At 30.9% G+C, this 16,790-nt stretch overlaps 1 protein-coding gene across 1 annotated transcript; it reads right to left on the reverse strand.

Annotated features, from left to right (window-relative positions):
* Positions 1 to 224: 224 nt before the first annotated feature.
* On the reverse strand, positions 225 to 2,077 carry LOC139886598 (3-ketoacyl-CoA synthase 1-like). The gene has a single exon (XM_071870454.1). The coding sequence runs from the start codon at positions 2,032 to 2,034 to the stop codon at positions 460 to 462; it is 1,575 nt and encodes a 524-aa protein (XP_071726555.1). The 5' UTR covers positions 2,035 to 2,077; the 3' UTR covers positions 225 to 459.
* Between the last annotated feature and the right edge of the window lie 14,713 nt (positions 2,078 to 16,790).

Consider the following 16,790-nt stretch of genomic DNA (forward strand, 5'->3'; position numbering starts at 1 on the left):
TCTAATTTTTTATTTATTTATTATCGTATTATTTACAAGAAACGAAAAAGTAAGTAGCTAGTTTTAAGAATTACATAGTAATAAAATAAAACAAAAAGGCTTCCACGTCACGTCATTAGAACGGCTGCTTTGTTAAACAGAAAAACAAAACAATCAGTGCTGCCAAATCCCAATCAATTAATATTAATATAATATAATATTAATTAAAAAATAAATTACACGAAAGTCAAAATACATTTGTAAAACTAAAAATTCGGTGGGGATTAAAAACTTTGTTCCAAAATCACTCCTTTAATTCCATTTTCCACCATCAAATATAGAAAAATCAAACAATTACAACAAATTACAACAACAATGATACTGATAGTAGTAATAATAACATTTATAGTATATAATTATAATATAATTATAAATTATATTATATATCATGAAAAGGCAACTACTTGAACCTTTTTTTCCCTAAACCGGAACCTTAACCGGGTACTGATCAATCGTATCAGCCCATGGGTTTCCTCTACACCCGGCCGGAATCGCCTTTAACGCTCTCCAAACAGCACTGTTACACTTAAAACCCGACCCAAACGCAATCTGCCAAACACGGTCCCCTTTCATAACACGCCCTTTAGCTTCCGCATACGACAACTCATACCACAACGAACTACTAGACGTATTCCCAAATCGATGTAACGTCATCCTACTTAGCTCCATATGTCTTTCAGTTAAATTCAAATTCTTTTCCATCTCATCCAAAACCGCCCGTCCACCCGCGTGAATACAAAAATGCTCGAACGCGAGATTAAAATCGGGAATATATGGTTTAACTTTCATTTTAAACACTTTTCGCTTCACAAGTGTTAAGAAAAACATCAATTGTTCCGAAAAAGGTAACACCAAAGGTCCCAAAGTTGTTATATTCGTCTTCAAAGCGTCACCCGCAACTGCCATAAGTTCTCGAGCTAGCGAAACACCGACGATCCCTTTATCGTCTTCTCGTTGGTAAATACAATTATAACATTTATCATCCGCACCTTTATGTGTACGGACAGTGTGTACTAGCTCGTATTTCGACCTTTTTCGATCTCTTGATTTGTTAGACAACAACATTGCAGCCCCACCCATACGAAAAATACAATTACATAAAAGCATTGATTTTTCATTACCTGGATACCAATTTAAAGTAATATTTTCCATACTCAAAACGACAGCGTATGAATTAGGGTTTGCTCTTAACAAATTTTGTGCTAAATCGATCGAAATAAGCCCCGCACTACATCCCATACCACCAAGGTTAAAACTCATGATATCGGGTCGAAGTTTGTAATGGTTAACGATCATTGAAGAAAGTGAAGGTGTAGGGTTAAATAAACTACAATTCACGATTAAAATGCTGATTTCTTGTGGCCGAATTCCGGTTTTTTCAAATAACGAATCGAGCGCCCCAAACATGACAAGCTCCGCTTCTGATCGAGCTTGTTTCATGTTAAGTTGGGGCGGTCGAGCCGTTATCCCTTCTGGGAGATACGCTTCATCTCCAACACCGGATCGGGTCGCGATCCGTTTTTGGAAATGTAAAGTTTCTGGTGAAAAAAAGCCGGATTCTTCGGACATTGTAGTGAACCCTTCATTTGACATTTTCCGGTTTTCTTCCGGTTTGTAACAAGAGAAGTCTAGTAAGTAGACCGGGGTGGGCCGTTTGGCCCAGTAAACCCCTGAAAGAAAAAGTAAGCCAATGAAACCGGTCAGACCGGTGACAGTGTCTAGGTTTGTGAAAAGTAGAACGAGTGTGCCGAGTTGTAACCCGGTGAGTTGAATCAAAGTGGCTAGAAATAATGGTAAAAGGATAATAAGAAAAAGAAGAGTGGGTGTGTTACATGAGTAACCGTAACCGAGTTTAACATATTTGAGTTTAACTGATTGTAAGAAATCGGGTAGTTTTTGGCGAATTTTTATAACAATTGAAGTTGAGTCTTTAATGGCTAACTCGGCTGTTAATCTTTCTTTATCCATGTCTACAGTAGTATTATTATCATCCATGACTTGAATGTAATTAACCCAAAAGGAAAGGTTTTATGAATTGTGGTTTAGTGAAAGATGTTTGTGTTTGGGATTGGATATGGAATGAGATTATAAAAGGGAATGGGTTTTGGGAAAGTGTATGAAGAAGAAGAAGATGTAGATAGGGTGGGCAGATGATGGATGGATTTTTTCATTAAATGGCTGCCCATTGAAGAGGAGAAGGTTATTAGCTCAACCACCTATGGGACACTTCAACAGTGTATAATATTATTAGGTATATTTATATTTCTATATATAAACTTCAATTCATGTATTGGTTTAGTAAATTATCACTTTGTTATTTGTTATTTATCTATTTTAATATTAGCCATCGTCCATGGTCGGTGAGAACTGTAACATGTTGACGTCATGCTAACGTCAACATGATGTCAGCTATCTTGTCATTTAGCAGAACTTTTTTTTTAATTTGTTGTTTCGGCCTAGTAATTTGGCCCAAAAAAATGGGCTACCGGATCTCCATCTAAGAGTTATGTTGGGAGTGCGAAGTCAGGTTAAACAAGGAAATGATGCAGCGGAATCAACGTCTCGCGATACGGAGATAAACCTCACGTCGCGAGGAAGGTAGCAAGGGAAACCGGGCTTCCGGAGTGTTTTTCAACTAGGACTCTTCGCTGCGTTGCGATTCTAACTCGTATACAGAGGTGTCTTTGAGCATAGGTAAGATAGACAACCGCCTAAGGTTCAAAAATTTAGAAGGACCCAAAATTTTGAATATGTAAATATTTTTCTCAATATATTTAAATAAATCAAATAAAAAATTGTCAATTAAAGTTAAAATTACCTCATTTTTAATAGTTAAATACAATGTAAGTAAATAAATAGATAAATTAGAATATTATTTCTTTATGGGTAGTTAAAATTTTTAACGTATATGTGATCCCATTTTTATTTTCGTCTAGGGCCTTTAAATTGTTGAGACGACCCTACTTATATAGCACTATAAATACTCAATATTTAACCTGTAAATTATACCTACGGATTTTAGTAAAGAAATCTCTTTGGTAGGTCGTGGATTAAAGCAATCACGTTGATTGCATATAAGCACGCTATATTCTTGTTCTTGCATTCGTTCTCCGTGTTCACTTTTATTTTCAGTTTATTGTGCGTGGGTTGATAACTTGGGGTCATCAAGTCTTGTTAGGGCTCACTAATATGTATCTAACAAGTGGTATTAGAGCTTAGGGTACGTGTTTGCGGGAACAATGGCAGACAAAAGTAATGTAGATTGATCGTTTTGATGAATTCGATTTTAGTTTCTAGAAGATGAAAATTGAAGAACTTCTCTATCAAAACAATCCTTGTCAACCGTTAATGGGGGTTATTGTAGAGACCCGTCCTAATCCATCCGGACGAAATCCATATCGATTATAAACGATTCACAACAGTTGATTACATCGCGAGGTACTTGACCTCTATATGATACATTTTACAAACATTGCATTCGTTTTTGAAAAGTCAATCTTTCATTACATCGAAAGTTGACGGCATGCATACCATTTCATAATATATCTAACGATAATTAACTTAATAATAATCTTGATGAACTCGGCGACTCGAATGCAACGTCTTTTGAAATATGTCATGAATAACTCCAAGTAATATCTCTAAAATGAGCAAATGCACAGCGGAAGATTTCTTTCAATACCTGAGAATAAACATGCTTTAAAGTGTCAATCAAAAGGTTGGTGAGTTCATTAGTTTAACATAAATAATCATTTCCATCATTTTAATAGACCACAAGATTTCATATTTCCATTTCTCATAAACATACGTCCCATGCATAGAGACAAATATATCATTCATATGGATTGAACACCTGGTAACCGACATTCACAATATGCATATAAGAATATCCCCATCATTCCGGGATCCTCCTTCGGACATGATATAAATTTCAAAGTACTAAAGCATCTGGTACTTTGGATGGGGCTTGTTGGGCCCGATAGATCTATCTTTAGGATTCGCGTCAATTAGGGTGTATGTTCCCTAATTCTTAGATTACCAGACTTAATAAAAAGAGCATATTCGATTTAAATAATTCAACCATAGAATGTAGTTTCACGTACTTGTGTCTATTTCGTAAAACATTTATAAAAAATTGTGCATGTATTCTCAGCCCAAAAATATAAAGGGTAAAAAGGCAAATGAAACTCACCATACTGTATTTCGTAGTAAAAATACATATAACATCATTGAACAAGTGTAAGGTTGGCCTCGAATTCACGAACCTATATCAAGTGTATATATTAACACCTCTAATTGTAATCTAACATATTTATATATTAAAAATGTTATTTTAATAGATTATGTGTTTCATTAATAACTTAATTAAATGTATTAGAATTTATATTAATATATATGATTATGTAAAAATGTGTTTTTATATCATTAATACTTTAATTGGTAAAATGATATTAATAATAGGAAATTTGTAATATTTTTATAATACTAATTATAATAATAGTAATAACTAATAGTATTGATAGTAAAAATAATGATAATGATATATAAAAATTTTGATAATGATAATATTAATAATAATAATAATAAGTTATTTTATAATATAAAAAATAATATTGATATTAATACCTAATACTAATAATGAGTAATAATAATACTAATTATGATAAAAATGATAAAAATAATAATTAATAATATTTTTTACTAATAATGTTAATCTTAATAAAATGATAATTTTAATTAATAATAATGAAAATATTAATGCTTATATTCCTAATAATAATAATAATAATAATAATAATAATAATAATAATAATAATAATAATAATAATAATGATAATAATAATAATAATAATAATAATAATAATAATAATAATAATAATAATAATAATAATAATAATAATAATGAAATAATAATAATAAAGATAACTACCTCAAAGAATTTGGCTTAAAAATAATGCCCATGCCCGGGCTCGAACCCGCGACCTCTCGCTAAACAATAACATCCTTAACCACTTTGCCATTTACGTTTTTCTGAATTAATTCGTAACCCAATAAATATAACCCGTTTTCTACTTACAATCTGAATAGCCCAATCACTCTTGGCCCAACAGCAAGCATAAGCCCAACAAGCTTCTCTTAATAATAAAAAAAATATTGTAATAGCCTGGGTTCGAACCCAGAACCTCTCGTTTATATGCCAACACCCCAAACCATTCCACTACTTCTACTTTTCTGATTTTATCTGGACTGTAATTTATAAAAATCGATTTCCTGTTTGTTCTTCTCTTTCATAACATCATAACAATATCATCTTATAACCCGCCATAGTTTTAGACTAATCATAAGCTCATGGTCATTATCAATTTCCTAACCTCGACATCATCCAAGTGTATATGTATATTATCGTAGTTATTATATTCATAATCATCATCATTTACTATGATACGATATCCTCATCAATTATGTTCTCCATCTCCACCATCGTTATCATCCTTCATTCCCATCATGATCATCATCATTCTCTGTCATCGTCGCTAAGCATCACAACTTCACCAATGAGATTCGATGAATTGTATAAAACAGAAAAAAAAACGTATAACCGTAGCAACCTTGTTCATACGGGTCATCAACATAGTTTGGCCCAAATATATTTCGGCCCAACAGAAGCTAAAAACTGGATCATGGCCCAAGGGAGTTTTCGGTTGTAAATAAAAAGGAGATTACGAAACATAAGCTAGAAGATGGATTAATATCAAACGAACTTTTATAAAGCAAGTTGGCCAAGTGGTGTAAACAACTTGAGTTTTTTTTTTCCGGCCAACATAATAAAGGTAAAATTTACACGTGATATCCTCTTTGCTCCATATTTCTTTTTCGTTTAAATACCGGCAACAATAATCATAAAAGGAAATTTTGATAGTACTGAGTTATAGTTGTGTTTATAGCATAAAGAAAACAGAAAAATATTGAAGTTGAAATCGAGAGTTTAAGGTGTTTTGTTGTTTGAGTTGGTTTACGAAGGAAAAGGCAAGAGTTATAACAGTGGTGGTGATCGATGAAAGTAGTGGAAGGTGGTGAACACGATGGTGGAAATGAGTGTTTCACGGTTGCAATATTAGTGATGAGTGGTCGACGGTTATGGGTCTGACTGGAACAGGAACCGAAGCAAGGCAAGTAGCTTGTGATCGTTGTTCAAACAAAACATGAACAGAAGTCATGATCGGGTTCCAAGAAAAAAAAAAGAAGCAACAAAGGTGGGTTGTGTTCGTATTAAACAGAAAGAAGTAGTAGCATAAAAGTGTAGGTGATGGTATTGGGTGGTTGTCGATGGTTGTCTAAAGAATGAAGGTTGTATGAATTCTTTAACAATTGAATTGCTCGATCCTTACACATTATTAGTGGTGTTGACAGAATTCTTCATCCAAGAACAAAAATACAAAAAAAAAAAAAAAGAAGAAAATGATTGTTAACAGAATTTGGACGTTTTTGTTATATTGATGTCATGATGTGTACGAATTCTTCAATTTGATACAGTTTGAGAGTGATATAAATCCTTAATTGATTCTGTGTTTTCAATATCCAATTAACCAAAATTAATAAGAATAATACAGATTTATATATTTATATATTTAGTCGTATATGTATTTATATATATATATATATATATATATATATATATATATATATATATATATATATATATATATATATACACTTATATCTTGTATATCTGTATTTTATATATATCTATAAGTATTTATATATCTGTTTATATATTTGATTATTTATAATTCATAAACTTTAATATTCATAATGTTATTAATAATATTTACTAATACTAATAAATTATTAATAAATATTTCGAATTACTAATAATAATAATAATAATAAAAATAATAGTAATGATAATAATATCAATAATAATAATAATAATTGTATTAATAATAATTATAAATAGTAGTGATATTAAGAATCATAAATTGATAATTTTAATAAGTTTACTAATATCAATCATAATAGAATGGTAACACTAATATGTTTATTAATAATAATAATAATACTACTTATCATAATATTGTTAATAATAATAATATTAATAATTTTAATAATATAACAACTTATATCAAATTTCATATATAATTTATGTAATAATATTAATGATACAAATATTGATAATAGTAGTGAAATTAATGGTAATAATATTAATGTTACAAATATATTACTATTAATTATATAACTTATGGAATCTTTAATATTTATAATTTACAATATATATAATATTACTTATGTATAGAATTTGTTTATACATATAGAATTACATATTTATTACATACAATTGTTCATGAATCGCCAAGAGTAATCAAAAGGTAATTGAATACAGGAACACAATCCAAAGTTTTTGATACTCAACATTACAGACTTTGCTTATCGTATCTGAAACATATAAAGATTAAGTTTAAATTTGGTCGGAAATTCCCGGGTCGTCATAGTACCTACCCGTTAAAGAAATTTCGTCCCGAAATTTGAGTGACGTGGTCATGGCTAACAATAAGTATGTTTTCATGACGAATATGAGTTGATAAATAAAATTTTATCATCATTGAGTAATGTGGATAAAACTATTCGATTATTCGAAGAGTACGAATGAAGCTATCACAAAATAGTGAAATGAAAGGATAAAGATTTGTCTTAACTTTTGACAGAGTCGGGGTTGAATTTAGAAAATAAGGTGCGCCTTAACTTTTGACGTTGTCTTGGTTGAATTCCGGAATCCAAGGGATTTAAAGAAAATCTTCAAAATCTAAAAGATTTGATTCTTCGACGAATAAGGAAATTAAGATCTCTATGATTAAATACGGTGATCTGCCTTGATTACTCTGTCTGATATTTCCATTATAAATTAAACTTTTTCCGTTCCATTATTCTCACCATTCCTATACTTTCTTTCTTAGTTCATACATCCAAAAGATTGTGAAAATGCTTAATCCATTTCTAATCCTTGATATTTTCCTAACTGTCGCATCTGTCATACTTCTTTTCCATTTACCGCCAGAGGAATGTATTCACTTCTTCTATTACCTTGGGTTATTGTGTTTATCATACTCCCGTGTCTTTATATTGCTTTTCGTATTAATGTACACAGTTTGTGATATTCTGTGTTGTTGTCGGGTTTTATATCTTCCCTTATGTTTCGGAGCTCTTTGCCTTTTTCTTCTCTTCTCGACCTCTAGTAAAGCGAGTAACGGTCCTGAATTTGTAGGTATGGAGTTTTGAATGAACTTAATATTCTAATCAAGAAAGAACATAATAGCACGATTTGATTTGTCAAAATTACCAGAATCACTGAGAATAGAACTATCAAGAATATATTTTCTTGATTTGTTCAAAGGTTAATTAGAATGAAAGAGTTATGTAACATGGCACATGATGACGTTATGATCTGTGAATCATCATGTCCCATTAGAAACTCAGCATGACTTACTGTAATATAATCACGTTGATCAAGTGTCATTATATTATACTAACTCATGCATCAGTTCCTAACATTACTTCAATAACATTCATATTTTAAGCTCGAAAGTTTACAGAATATAGAAACTAAAATGGTTTCCTTTATGATGTAATACGGATAGCACGAAGAGATAACTAATTTCGGACAAGAAGTGTTATGAAAATATCCTCAGAAATATCGAAGATATTTATGATGATATTTTGGGATTTCTAAGTTCGATGGTTGATGAAGAAAGATTTTCCGCAAGATTTTAACATGGGTATGGAGTAAGATATTCGTTGAAGGTTTCATTGGATCCAGAATTACTTGGATTCTTTGAATATATGGTATGGTCCTTGTATTTGTCCTTGGTCTCCTTCGTGGTTAGCTCAATCCATTTTCCAGTTTCAACTTTTCTGAGCTTTTCCAACATACTATTCTTTATCATCAAACTTTCGATGATTAAGGTCGTTTACGGTTGTCTATGGTTTCTGCTGCTTCATTCAGCTTTTTCAACATTCAGAGTATTGATTTGTGACTGAGTGCTTTTCAGAATTTCAGAATGATAGATCATAATTTTAAGAGTTAAATGTCATACATATAACTATTAATGTATATATGCTGTGAGTTTTCAAAGTACTGATTGCTGATTCCCGGTAATTGTTATGGCAGTTCTCGTTACAAGATGCGGATGAGTATATGATAGGGTTTTAATGAATAAATATAATGATTTGTTAGAGAGATTTAAGCCAAGAAGCAACGAGGTTGCTGGTACGTCTGCTGGTAATATGGTGGAATATAAAAGAATTCTCCGGTATCAAAAGGGGAATTGTATATTTATCAGGATTATAGTAAGACTACTTCGAATGAAAAGTCGAAGTTGACTTGCTGGAGCTGTGACAAAATTGACTACTTTGAAAAGGGATCGCAAAGTTATTTTTTTGCTAATAAATGCCAAAGGATCTGACGCGGCTACGTGTTAAACTTTTACTCAGTTGCCGAGAGTTTCTCAGGTGCATAACTATATGCATAAATCTTTCCTTCTGTAGATGAAGTGCGGTTGATTTATCCTATCGATTGAGGTGTTTTCAAGAATCATGAAAGGTTTGAACGCAGGTTGTAATCATCAAGATACAAATGGGGTTTAAGATAAAATCAAGTGGCAAACTTGAAGAATTGTTTAGTTTTATATATTATAATCAATATTTTAATTCATTTTAATTGTCCAATGTTATTAGTCCACAGTCGATAGTCCACAGTTGACAGTCCAATAATTCATATACAGTTTAATATATAATATTCAAATTATTTAATAGGTATCGTGACCCGTGTACATGTCTCAGTCTCGATCACAACTCAAATTATATATATTATTGTAGAATTAACCTCAACCCTATATAGAGAACTCATTCATTGCTGCATATAGAGTGTCTATGGTTATTCCAAATAATATATATAAATGCGTCGATATGATATGTCAAAACCTTGTATACGTGTCCCGATATTTAAAGTGCGTAAAATAAATAACATAAATTAAATAACGATAATTAAAATTGCGATAATTAAAATTGCAATAATTAAATTGCGATAAATAAATTGCGATAAATAAATGTAATACGGAATTAACAGTTAGCTAGGAACAGTTAACTAGGATTTTTTTTTTAGCGTGGATTCTTAATAGAATTTCTCATAGTTAATTTGTTTGTTTCTAACAAATTTTATTTTGTCAAATGTTTTCTTCATTATGCCACTTGTTGGATTCTGATAGGTCAAAATCCAAATATGAAATTGAATGAAAATGATTATTCTGCGGTGAACGGATACGTATATCGGTGGTTGTAAGTAGGATAGTAAATGACTATTGAATCAGTTTCGAAGAATGTACAATGTAATTTATTAATGTGAAATCTGAATATTCCTCGGGTATTACCTACCCGTTAAAATATTTTCACAATTAACACTTTGTACGAAAGAATTTTTAATTACAATCTTTATGAAAACATATATACATATGTATTTTCTTCAGATGAAATCATGGATTCATTGAGTTAATATGATATTGAACTCATTTGGTTTACCGTTAGCACTAGAATACATAATCTCTAAAACATTTAGAGATTACTTAATCGCCATGAAGAACGAAGATAATTGACGTAGAACGATGATTATACTCTAGGTACAGAATGAGATGTTGAGGTATGGATTGTTAATGGTACTGGTGCTGTTGGTGATGTTACTGGTGATGGTGATACTGCTGATGCTTGCAAATTGTGTACCGTGCTCTCTAAAGTTAACACTCGAGCTCGGAGTTCTTTAACTTCTTCTACTAACCCTGGTTGGTTATCAGTGTGAGGTAGAGGTCGGATATCTTCTCTAGTTCCGTTAATGGTAGCCTCAAGATGAAAAATTCTTGCAAAAAGGGTATAAGCGGTGTTGCGAACAGGTTCGTCGGTGAGTGGGTCGAGTACTCCAAGGTTAGGTGATAGATTCGGTTCATGATATGGAGTACCTTCTTCCCTAATCTATAGGGTGAGTATGTCGTGAACCCACCCCCATTTTATCCAGTAATCACGGTAGTTGATTGGTTGGTGTGCTCCTATCACGCTGTCTTCGGAGTCAGAGGAATGTGGTAGATTCGTAGAGGCCATCTTACGCGATCACATAAAAGATTTTTGGTATGAAGAGTTTAATGACAGCAATTGATAGTTGGATGTATTCTCAATGCATAATATGCATAGATATAGTACCAGGATCCCTTAAATTACGGAGAAATTTACGAGAGACATCAGACAAGGTCTACAGTAACATATACGCTAAGATATGAATTGTCATATACGCTAAGATATGAATTTTTGTCTATACACTATTCATGCAGTCAATGCAGTAAAACGTGTCTAGACTAAGAATAATGAGCAGGTAATTTCCTAAAGATGATAAGCAGATGATTTCCGACAAAAATGATAAGCAAAACTTTTGACATACAGACATGGTCGAAGTCCAGACTCACTAATGCATCTAAACAACTACTAATTAGACACACTAATGCAAGACCTGGTTCGCTAAGACCACCGCTCTGATAACAACTATAGAGACCCGTCCAAATCCATTCGGACGAAGTCCATATCGTTATAAACGATTCACAACAGTTGATTACATCGCGAGGTACTTGACCTATATATGATACATTTTACAAACATTGCATTCGTTTTTGAAAAGTCAATCTTTCATTACATCGAAAGTTGATGGCATGCATACCATTTCATAATATATCTAACGATAATTGACTTAATAATAATCTTGATGAACTCGACGACTCGAATGCAACGTCTTTTGAAATATGTCATGAATGACTCCAAGTAATATCTCTAAAATGAGCAAATGCACAGCGGAAGATTTCTTTCAATACCTGAGAATAAACATGCTTTAAAGTGTCAACCAAAAGGTTGATGAGTTCATTAGTTTAACATAAATAATCATTTCCATCATTTTAATAGACCACAAGATTTCATATTTCCATTTCTCATAAACATACGTCCCATGCATAGAGACAAAAATATCATTCATATGGACTGAACACCTGGTAACCGACATTCACAATATGCATATAAGAATATCCCCATTATTCCAGGATCCTCCTTCAGACATGATATAAATTTCGAAGTGCTAAAGCATCCGGTACTTTGGATGGGGCTTGTTGGGCCCGATAGATCTATCTTTAGGATTCGCATCAGTTAGGGTGTCTGTTCCCTAATTCTTAGATTACCAGACTTAATAAAAAGGGCATATTCGATTTCGATAATTCAACCATAGAATGTAGTTTCACGTACTTGTGTCTATTTCGTAAAACATTTATAAAAAATTGCGCATGTATTCTCAGCCCAAAAATATAAAGGGTAAAAAGGCAAATGAAACTCACCATACTGTATTTCGTAGTAAAAATACATATAACATCATTGAACAAGTGTAAGGTTGGCCTCGGATTCACGAACCTATATCAAATGTATATATTAACACCTCTAATTGTAATCTAACATATTTATATATTAAAAATGTTATTTTAATAGATTATGTGTTTCATTAATAACTTAATTAAATGTATTAGAATTTATATTAATATATATGATTATGTAAAAATGTGTTTTTATATCATTAATACTATACTTGGTAAAATGATATTAATAATAGGAAATTTGTAATTTTTTTATAATACTAATTATAATAATAGTAATAACTAATAGTATTGATAGTAAAAATAATGATAATGATATATAAAAATCTTGATAATGATAATATTAATAATAATAATAATAAGTTATTTTATAATAAAAAATAATAATATTGATATTAATACCTAATACTAATAATGAGTAATAATAATACTAATTATGATAAAAATGATAAAAATAATAATTAATAATATTTTTTACTAATAATGTTAATCTTAATAAAATGATAATTTTAATTAATAATAATGATAATATTAATACTTATATTCCTAATAATAATAATAATAATAATAATAATGATAATAATAATAATAATAATAATAATAATAATAATAATAATAATAATAATAATGAAATAATAATAATAAAGATTACTACCTCAAAGAATTTGGCTTAAAAATAATGCCCATGCCCGGGCTCGAACTCGCGACCTCTCGCTAAACAATAACATCCTTAACCACTTTGCCATTTACGTTTTTCTGAATTAATTCGTAACCCAATAAATATAACCCGTTTTCTGCTTACAATCTGAATAGCCCAATCACTCTTGGCCCAACAGCAAGCATAAGCCCAACAAGCTTCTCTTAATAATAATAAAAATATTGTAATAGCCTGGGTTCGAACCCAGAACCTCTCGTTTATATGCCAACACCCCAAACCATTCCACTACTTCTACTTTTCTGATTTTATCTGGACTGTAATTTATAAAAATCGATTTCCTGTTTGTTCTTCTCTTTCATAACATCATAACAATATCATCTTATAACCCTCCATAGTTTTAGACTAATCATAAGCTCATGGTCATTATCAATTTCCTAACCTCGACATCATCCAAGTGTATATGTATATTATCGTTGTTATTATATTCATAATCATCATCATTTACTATGATACGATATCCTCATCAATTACGTTCTCCATCTCCACCATCGTTATCATCCTTCATTCCCATCATGATCATCATCATTCTCTGTCATCGTCGCCAAGCATCATAGCTTCACCAATGAGATTCGATGAATTGTATAAAACAGAAAAAAACGTATAACCGTAGCAACCTTGTTCATACGGGTCATCAACATAGTTTGGCCCAAATATATTTCGGCCCAACAGAAGCTAAAAACTGGATCATGGCCTAAGGGAGTTTTCGGTTGTAAATAAAAAGGAGATTACGAAACAGAAGCTAGAAGATGGATTAATATCAAACGAACTTTTATAAAGCAAGTTGGCCAAGTGGTGTAAACAACTTGAGTTTTTTTTTTTTTTTTGTCGGCCAACATAATAAAGGTAAAATTTACACGTGATATCCTCTTTGCTCCATATTTATTTTTCATTTAAATACCAGCAACAATAATCATAAAAGGAAATTTTGATAGTACTGAGTTATAGTTGTGTTTATAGCATAAAGAAAACAGAAAAATATTGAAGTTGAAATCGAGAGTTTAAGGTGTTTTGTTGTTTGAGTTGGTTTACGAAGGAAAAGGCAAGAGTTATAACAGTGGTGGTGATCGATGAAAGTGGAAGGTGGTGAACACGATGGTGGAAATGAGTGTTTCACGGTTGCAATATTAGTGATGAGTGGTCGACGGTTATGGGTCTGACTGGAACAGGAACCGAAAGCAAGGCAAGTAGCTTGTGATCGTTGTTCAAACAAAACAAGAACAGAAGTCATGATTGGGTTCCAAGAAAAAAAAAGAAGCAACAAAGGTGGGTTGTGTTCATATTAAACAGAAAGAAGTAGTAGCATAAAAGTGTAGGTGATGGTATTGGGTGGTTGTCGATGGTTGTCTAAAGAATGAAGGTTGTATGAATTCTTTAACAATTGAATTGCTCGATCCTTACACATTATTAGTGGTGTTGACAGAATTCTTCATCCAAGAACAAAAATACAAAAAAAAAATAAAAAAAAATAAAAGAAGAAAATGATTGTTAACAGAATTTGGACGTTTTTGTTATATTGATGTCATGATGTGTATGTATTCTTCAATTTGATACAGTTTGAGAGTGATATAAATCCTTAATTGATTCTGTGTTTTCAATATCCAATTAATCAAAATTAATAAGAATAATACAGATTTATATATTTATATATTTAGTCGTATATGTATTTATATATATATATATATATATATATATATATATATATATATATATATATATATATATATATATATATACTTATATCTTGTATATCTGTATTTTATATATATCTATAAGTATTTATATATCTGTTTATATATTTGATTATATATAATTCATAAACTTTAATATTCATAATGTTATTAATAATATTTACTAATACTAATAAATTATTAATAAATATTTCGAATTACTAATAATAATAATAATAATAATAATAATAAAAATAATAATAATAATAATAGTAATGATAATAATATCAATAATAATAATAATAATTGTATTAATAATAATTATAAATAGTAGTGATATTAAAAATCATAAATTGATAATTTTAATAAGTTTACTAATATCAATCATAATAGAATGGTAACACTAATATGTTTAATAATAATAATAATAATACTACTTATCATAATATTGTTAATAATAATAATATTAATAATTTTAATAATATAACAACTTATATCAAATTTCATATATAATTTATGTAATAATATTAATGATACAAATATTGATAATAGTAGTGAAATTAATGGTAATAATATTAATGTTACAAATATATTACTATTAATTATATAACTTATGGAATCTTTAATATTTATAATTTACAATATATATAATATTACTTATGTATAGAATTTGTTTATACATATAGAATTACATATTTATTACATACAATTGTTCATGAATCGCCAAGAGTAATCAAAAGGTAATTGAATACAGGAACACAATCCAAAGTTTTTGATACTCAACATTATAGACTTTGCTTATCGTATCTGAAATATATAAAGATTAAGTTTAAATTTGGTCAGAAATTCCCGGGTCATCACAGTTATTCCGGAAGAGATGGATCAACGTTAGCTGGATTTTTTGGATACGAAAGCCCTAGGGATTGTTCAACTTTTTATGACCAAAAATGTTACTTACAACATTATGGGTGAAACCACAACCACGGGGTTGATTCCAACATTAGCTAACATGTATGATAAGCCACAGACTTTGAACAAGGTTTTCTTAATATGGCAGTTGGAGAATGCTAAGATGATGGAGGGTTCCTCGGTAGCAGATCATGTGAACGAGTTTAATGTGATTTTAACCCGGTCAAAATCGGTTGATATTAAATTCGAGGATAAGCTGGAGATGTTGTTTTGCTTTCTTCTTTACCAGATAGTTGGTCTAGCACTGTGACATCAGTTAGTGTTTCATCCAGAACTATAAAGCTTACTTTTGAAGGAATCCAGGATTTGATTCTCAGTGAAGGAATTAGAAGAAAGGTCGTGTACACGGCTTGCCCAGATAGTTGGTCTAACACGGCTTACCTTGAACGACAGTTGGTCTAGTACGACCCTTGTACACGACTTTCCAGATATGCAAGGTCGTGTACACGGCTTGCCCTGACCAGTTTGGGCCTATAAAAAGGGATTAAAGCTCCTCATTTCAACAACAACAACAATCATCAAAAATATCATTCAATATCCAATTTGTTATGTTTTAGTTAGTAGTTAGTTTTTTCGGAGAGTACTCCAAGAGTCCCTGCAATCTCGGGCGAAACCTTTGTACGCTACACCTTTTTCAGCTTTTAATATAAACGCTTTTATTTAATTATGTTTTATTTGCGTTTTGATATTACCATGCTAGCGTAAAACTTTCATATGTTGCCTTGATAGAAACTTAGACTAGTGTAGTTACGTAAATATAGTACGATTATTGTGTTATGCTGAATCTGTAAACCTGATAGGCTTGTATGCAAGTATCTTAAGGACTAACCAACCTACTGTTATGATCGAGGCTTGTCCAACTATATGAAACTAGCTACTTCATAGGATCAAGACCCTTGTTTATCCTGTACCTGAAGAATTCTATGAACTCGGTATGGTCGATGAACCCAAGAGGCA

This window comes from Rutidosis leptorrhynchoides, chromosome 1 (assembly GCF_046630445.1).
Source record: "Rutidosis leptorrhynchoides isolate AG116_Rl617_1_P2 chromosome 1, CSIRO_AGI_Rlap_v1, whole genome shotgun sequence".
NCBI lineage: Eukaryota > Viridiplantae > Streptophyta > Magnoliopsida > Asterales > Asteraceae > Rutidosis > Rutidosis leptorrhynchoides.

Bases quoted from the DNA above. Each gene is read 5' to 3' on its own strand.
- LOC139886598 (XM_071870454.1), bottom strand. From the start codon at position 2,034: ATGGATGATAATAATACTACTGTAGACATGGATAAAGAAAGATTAACA.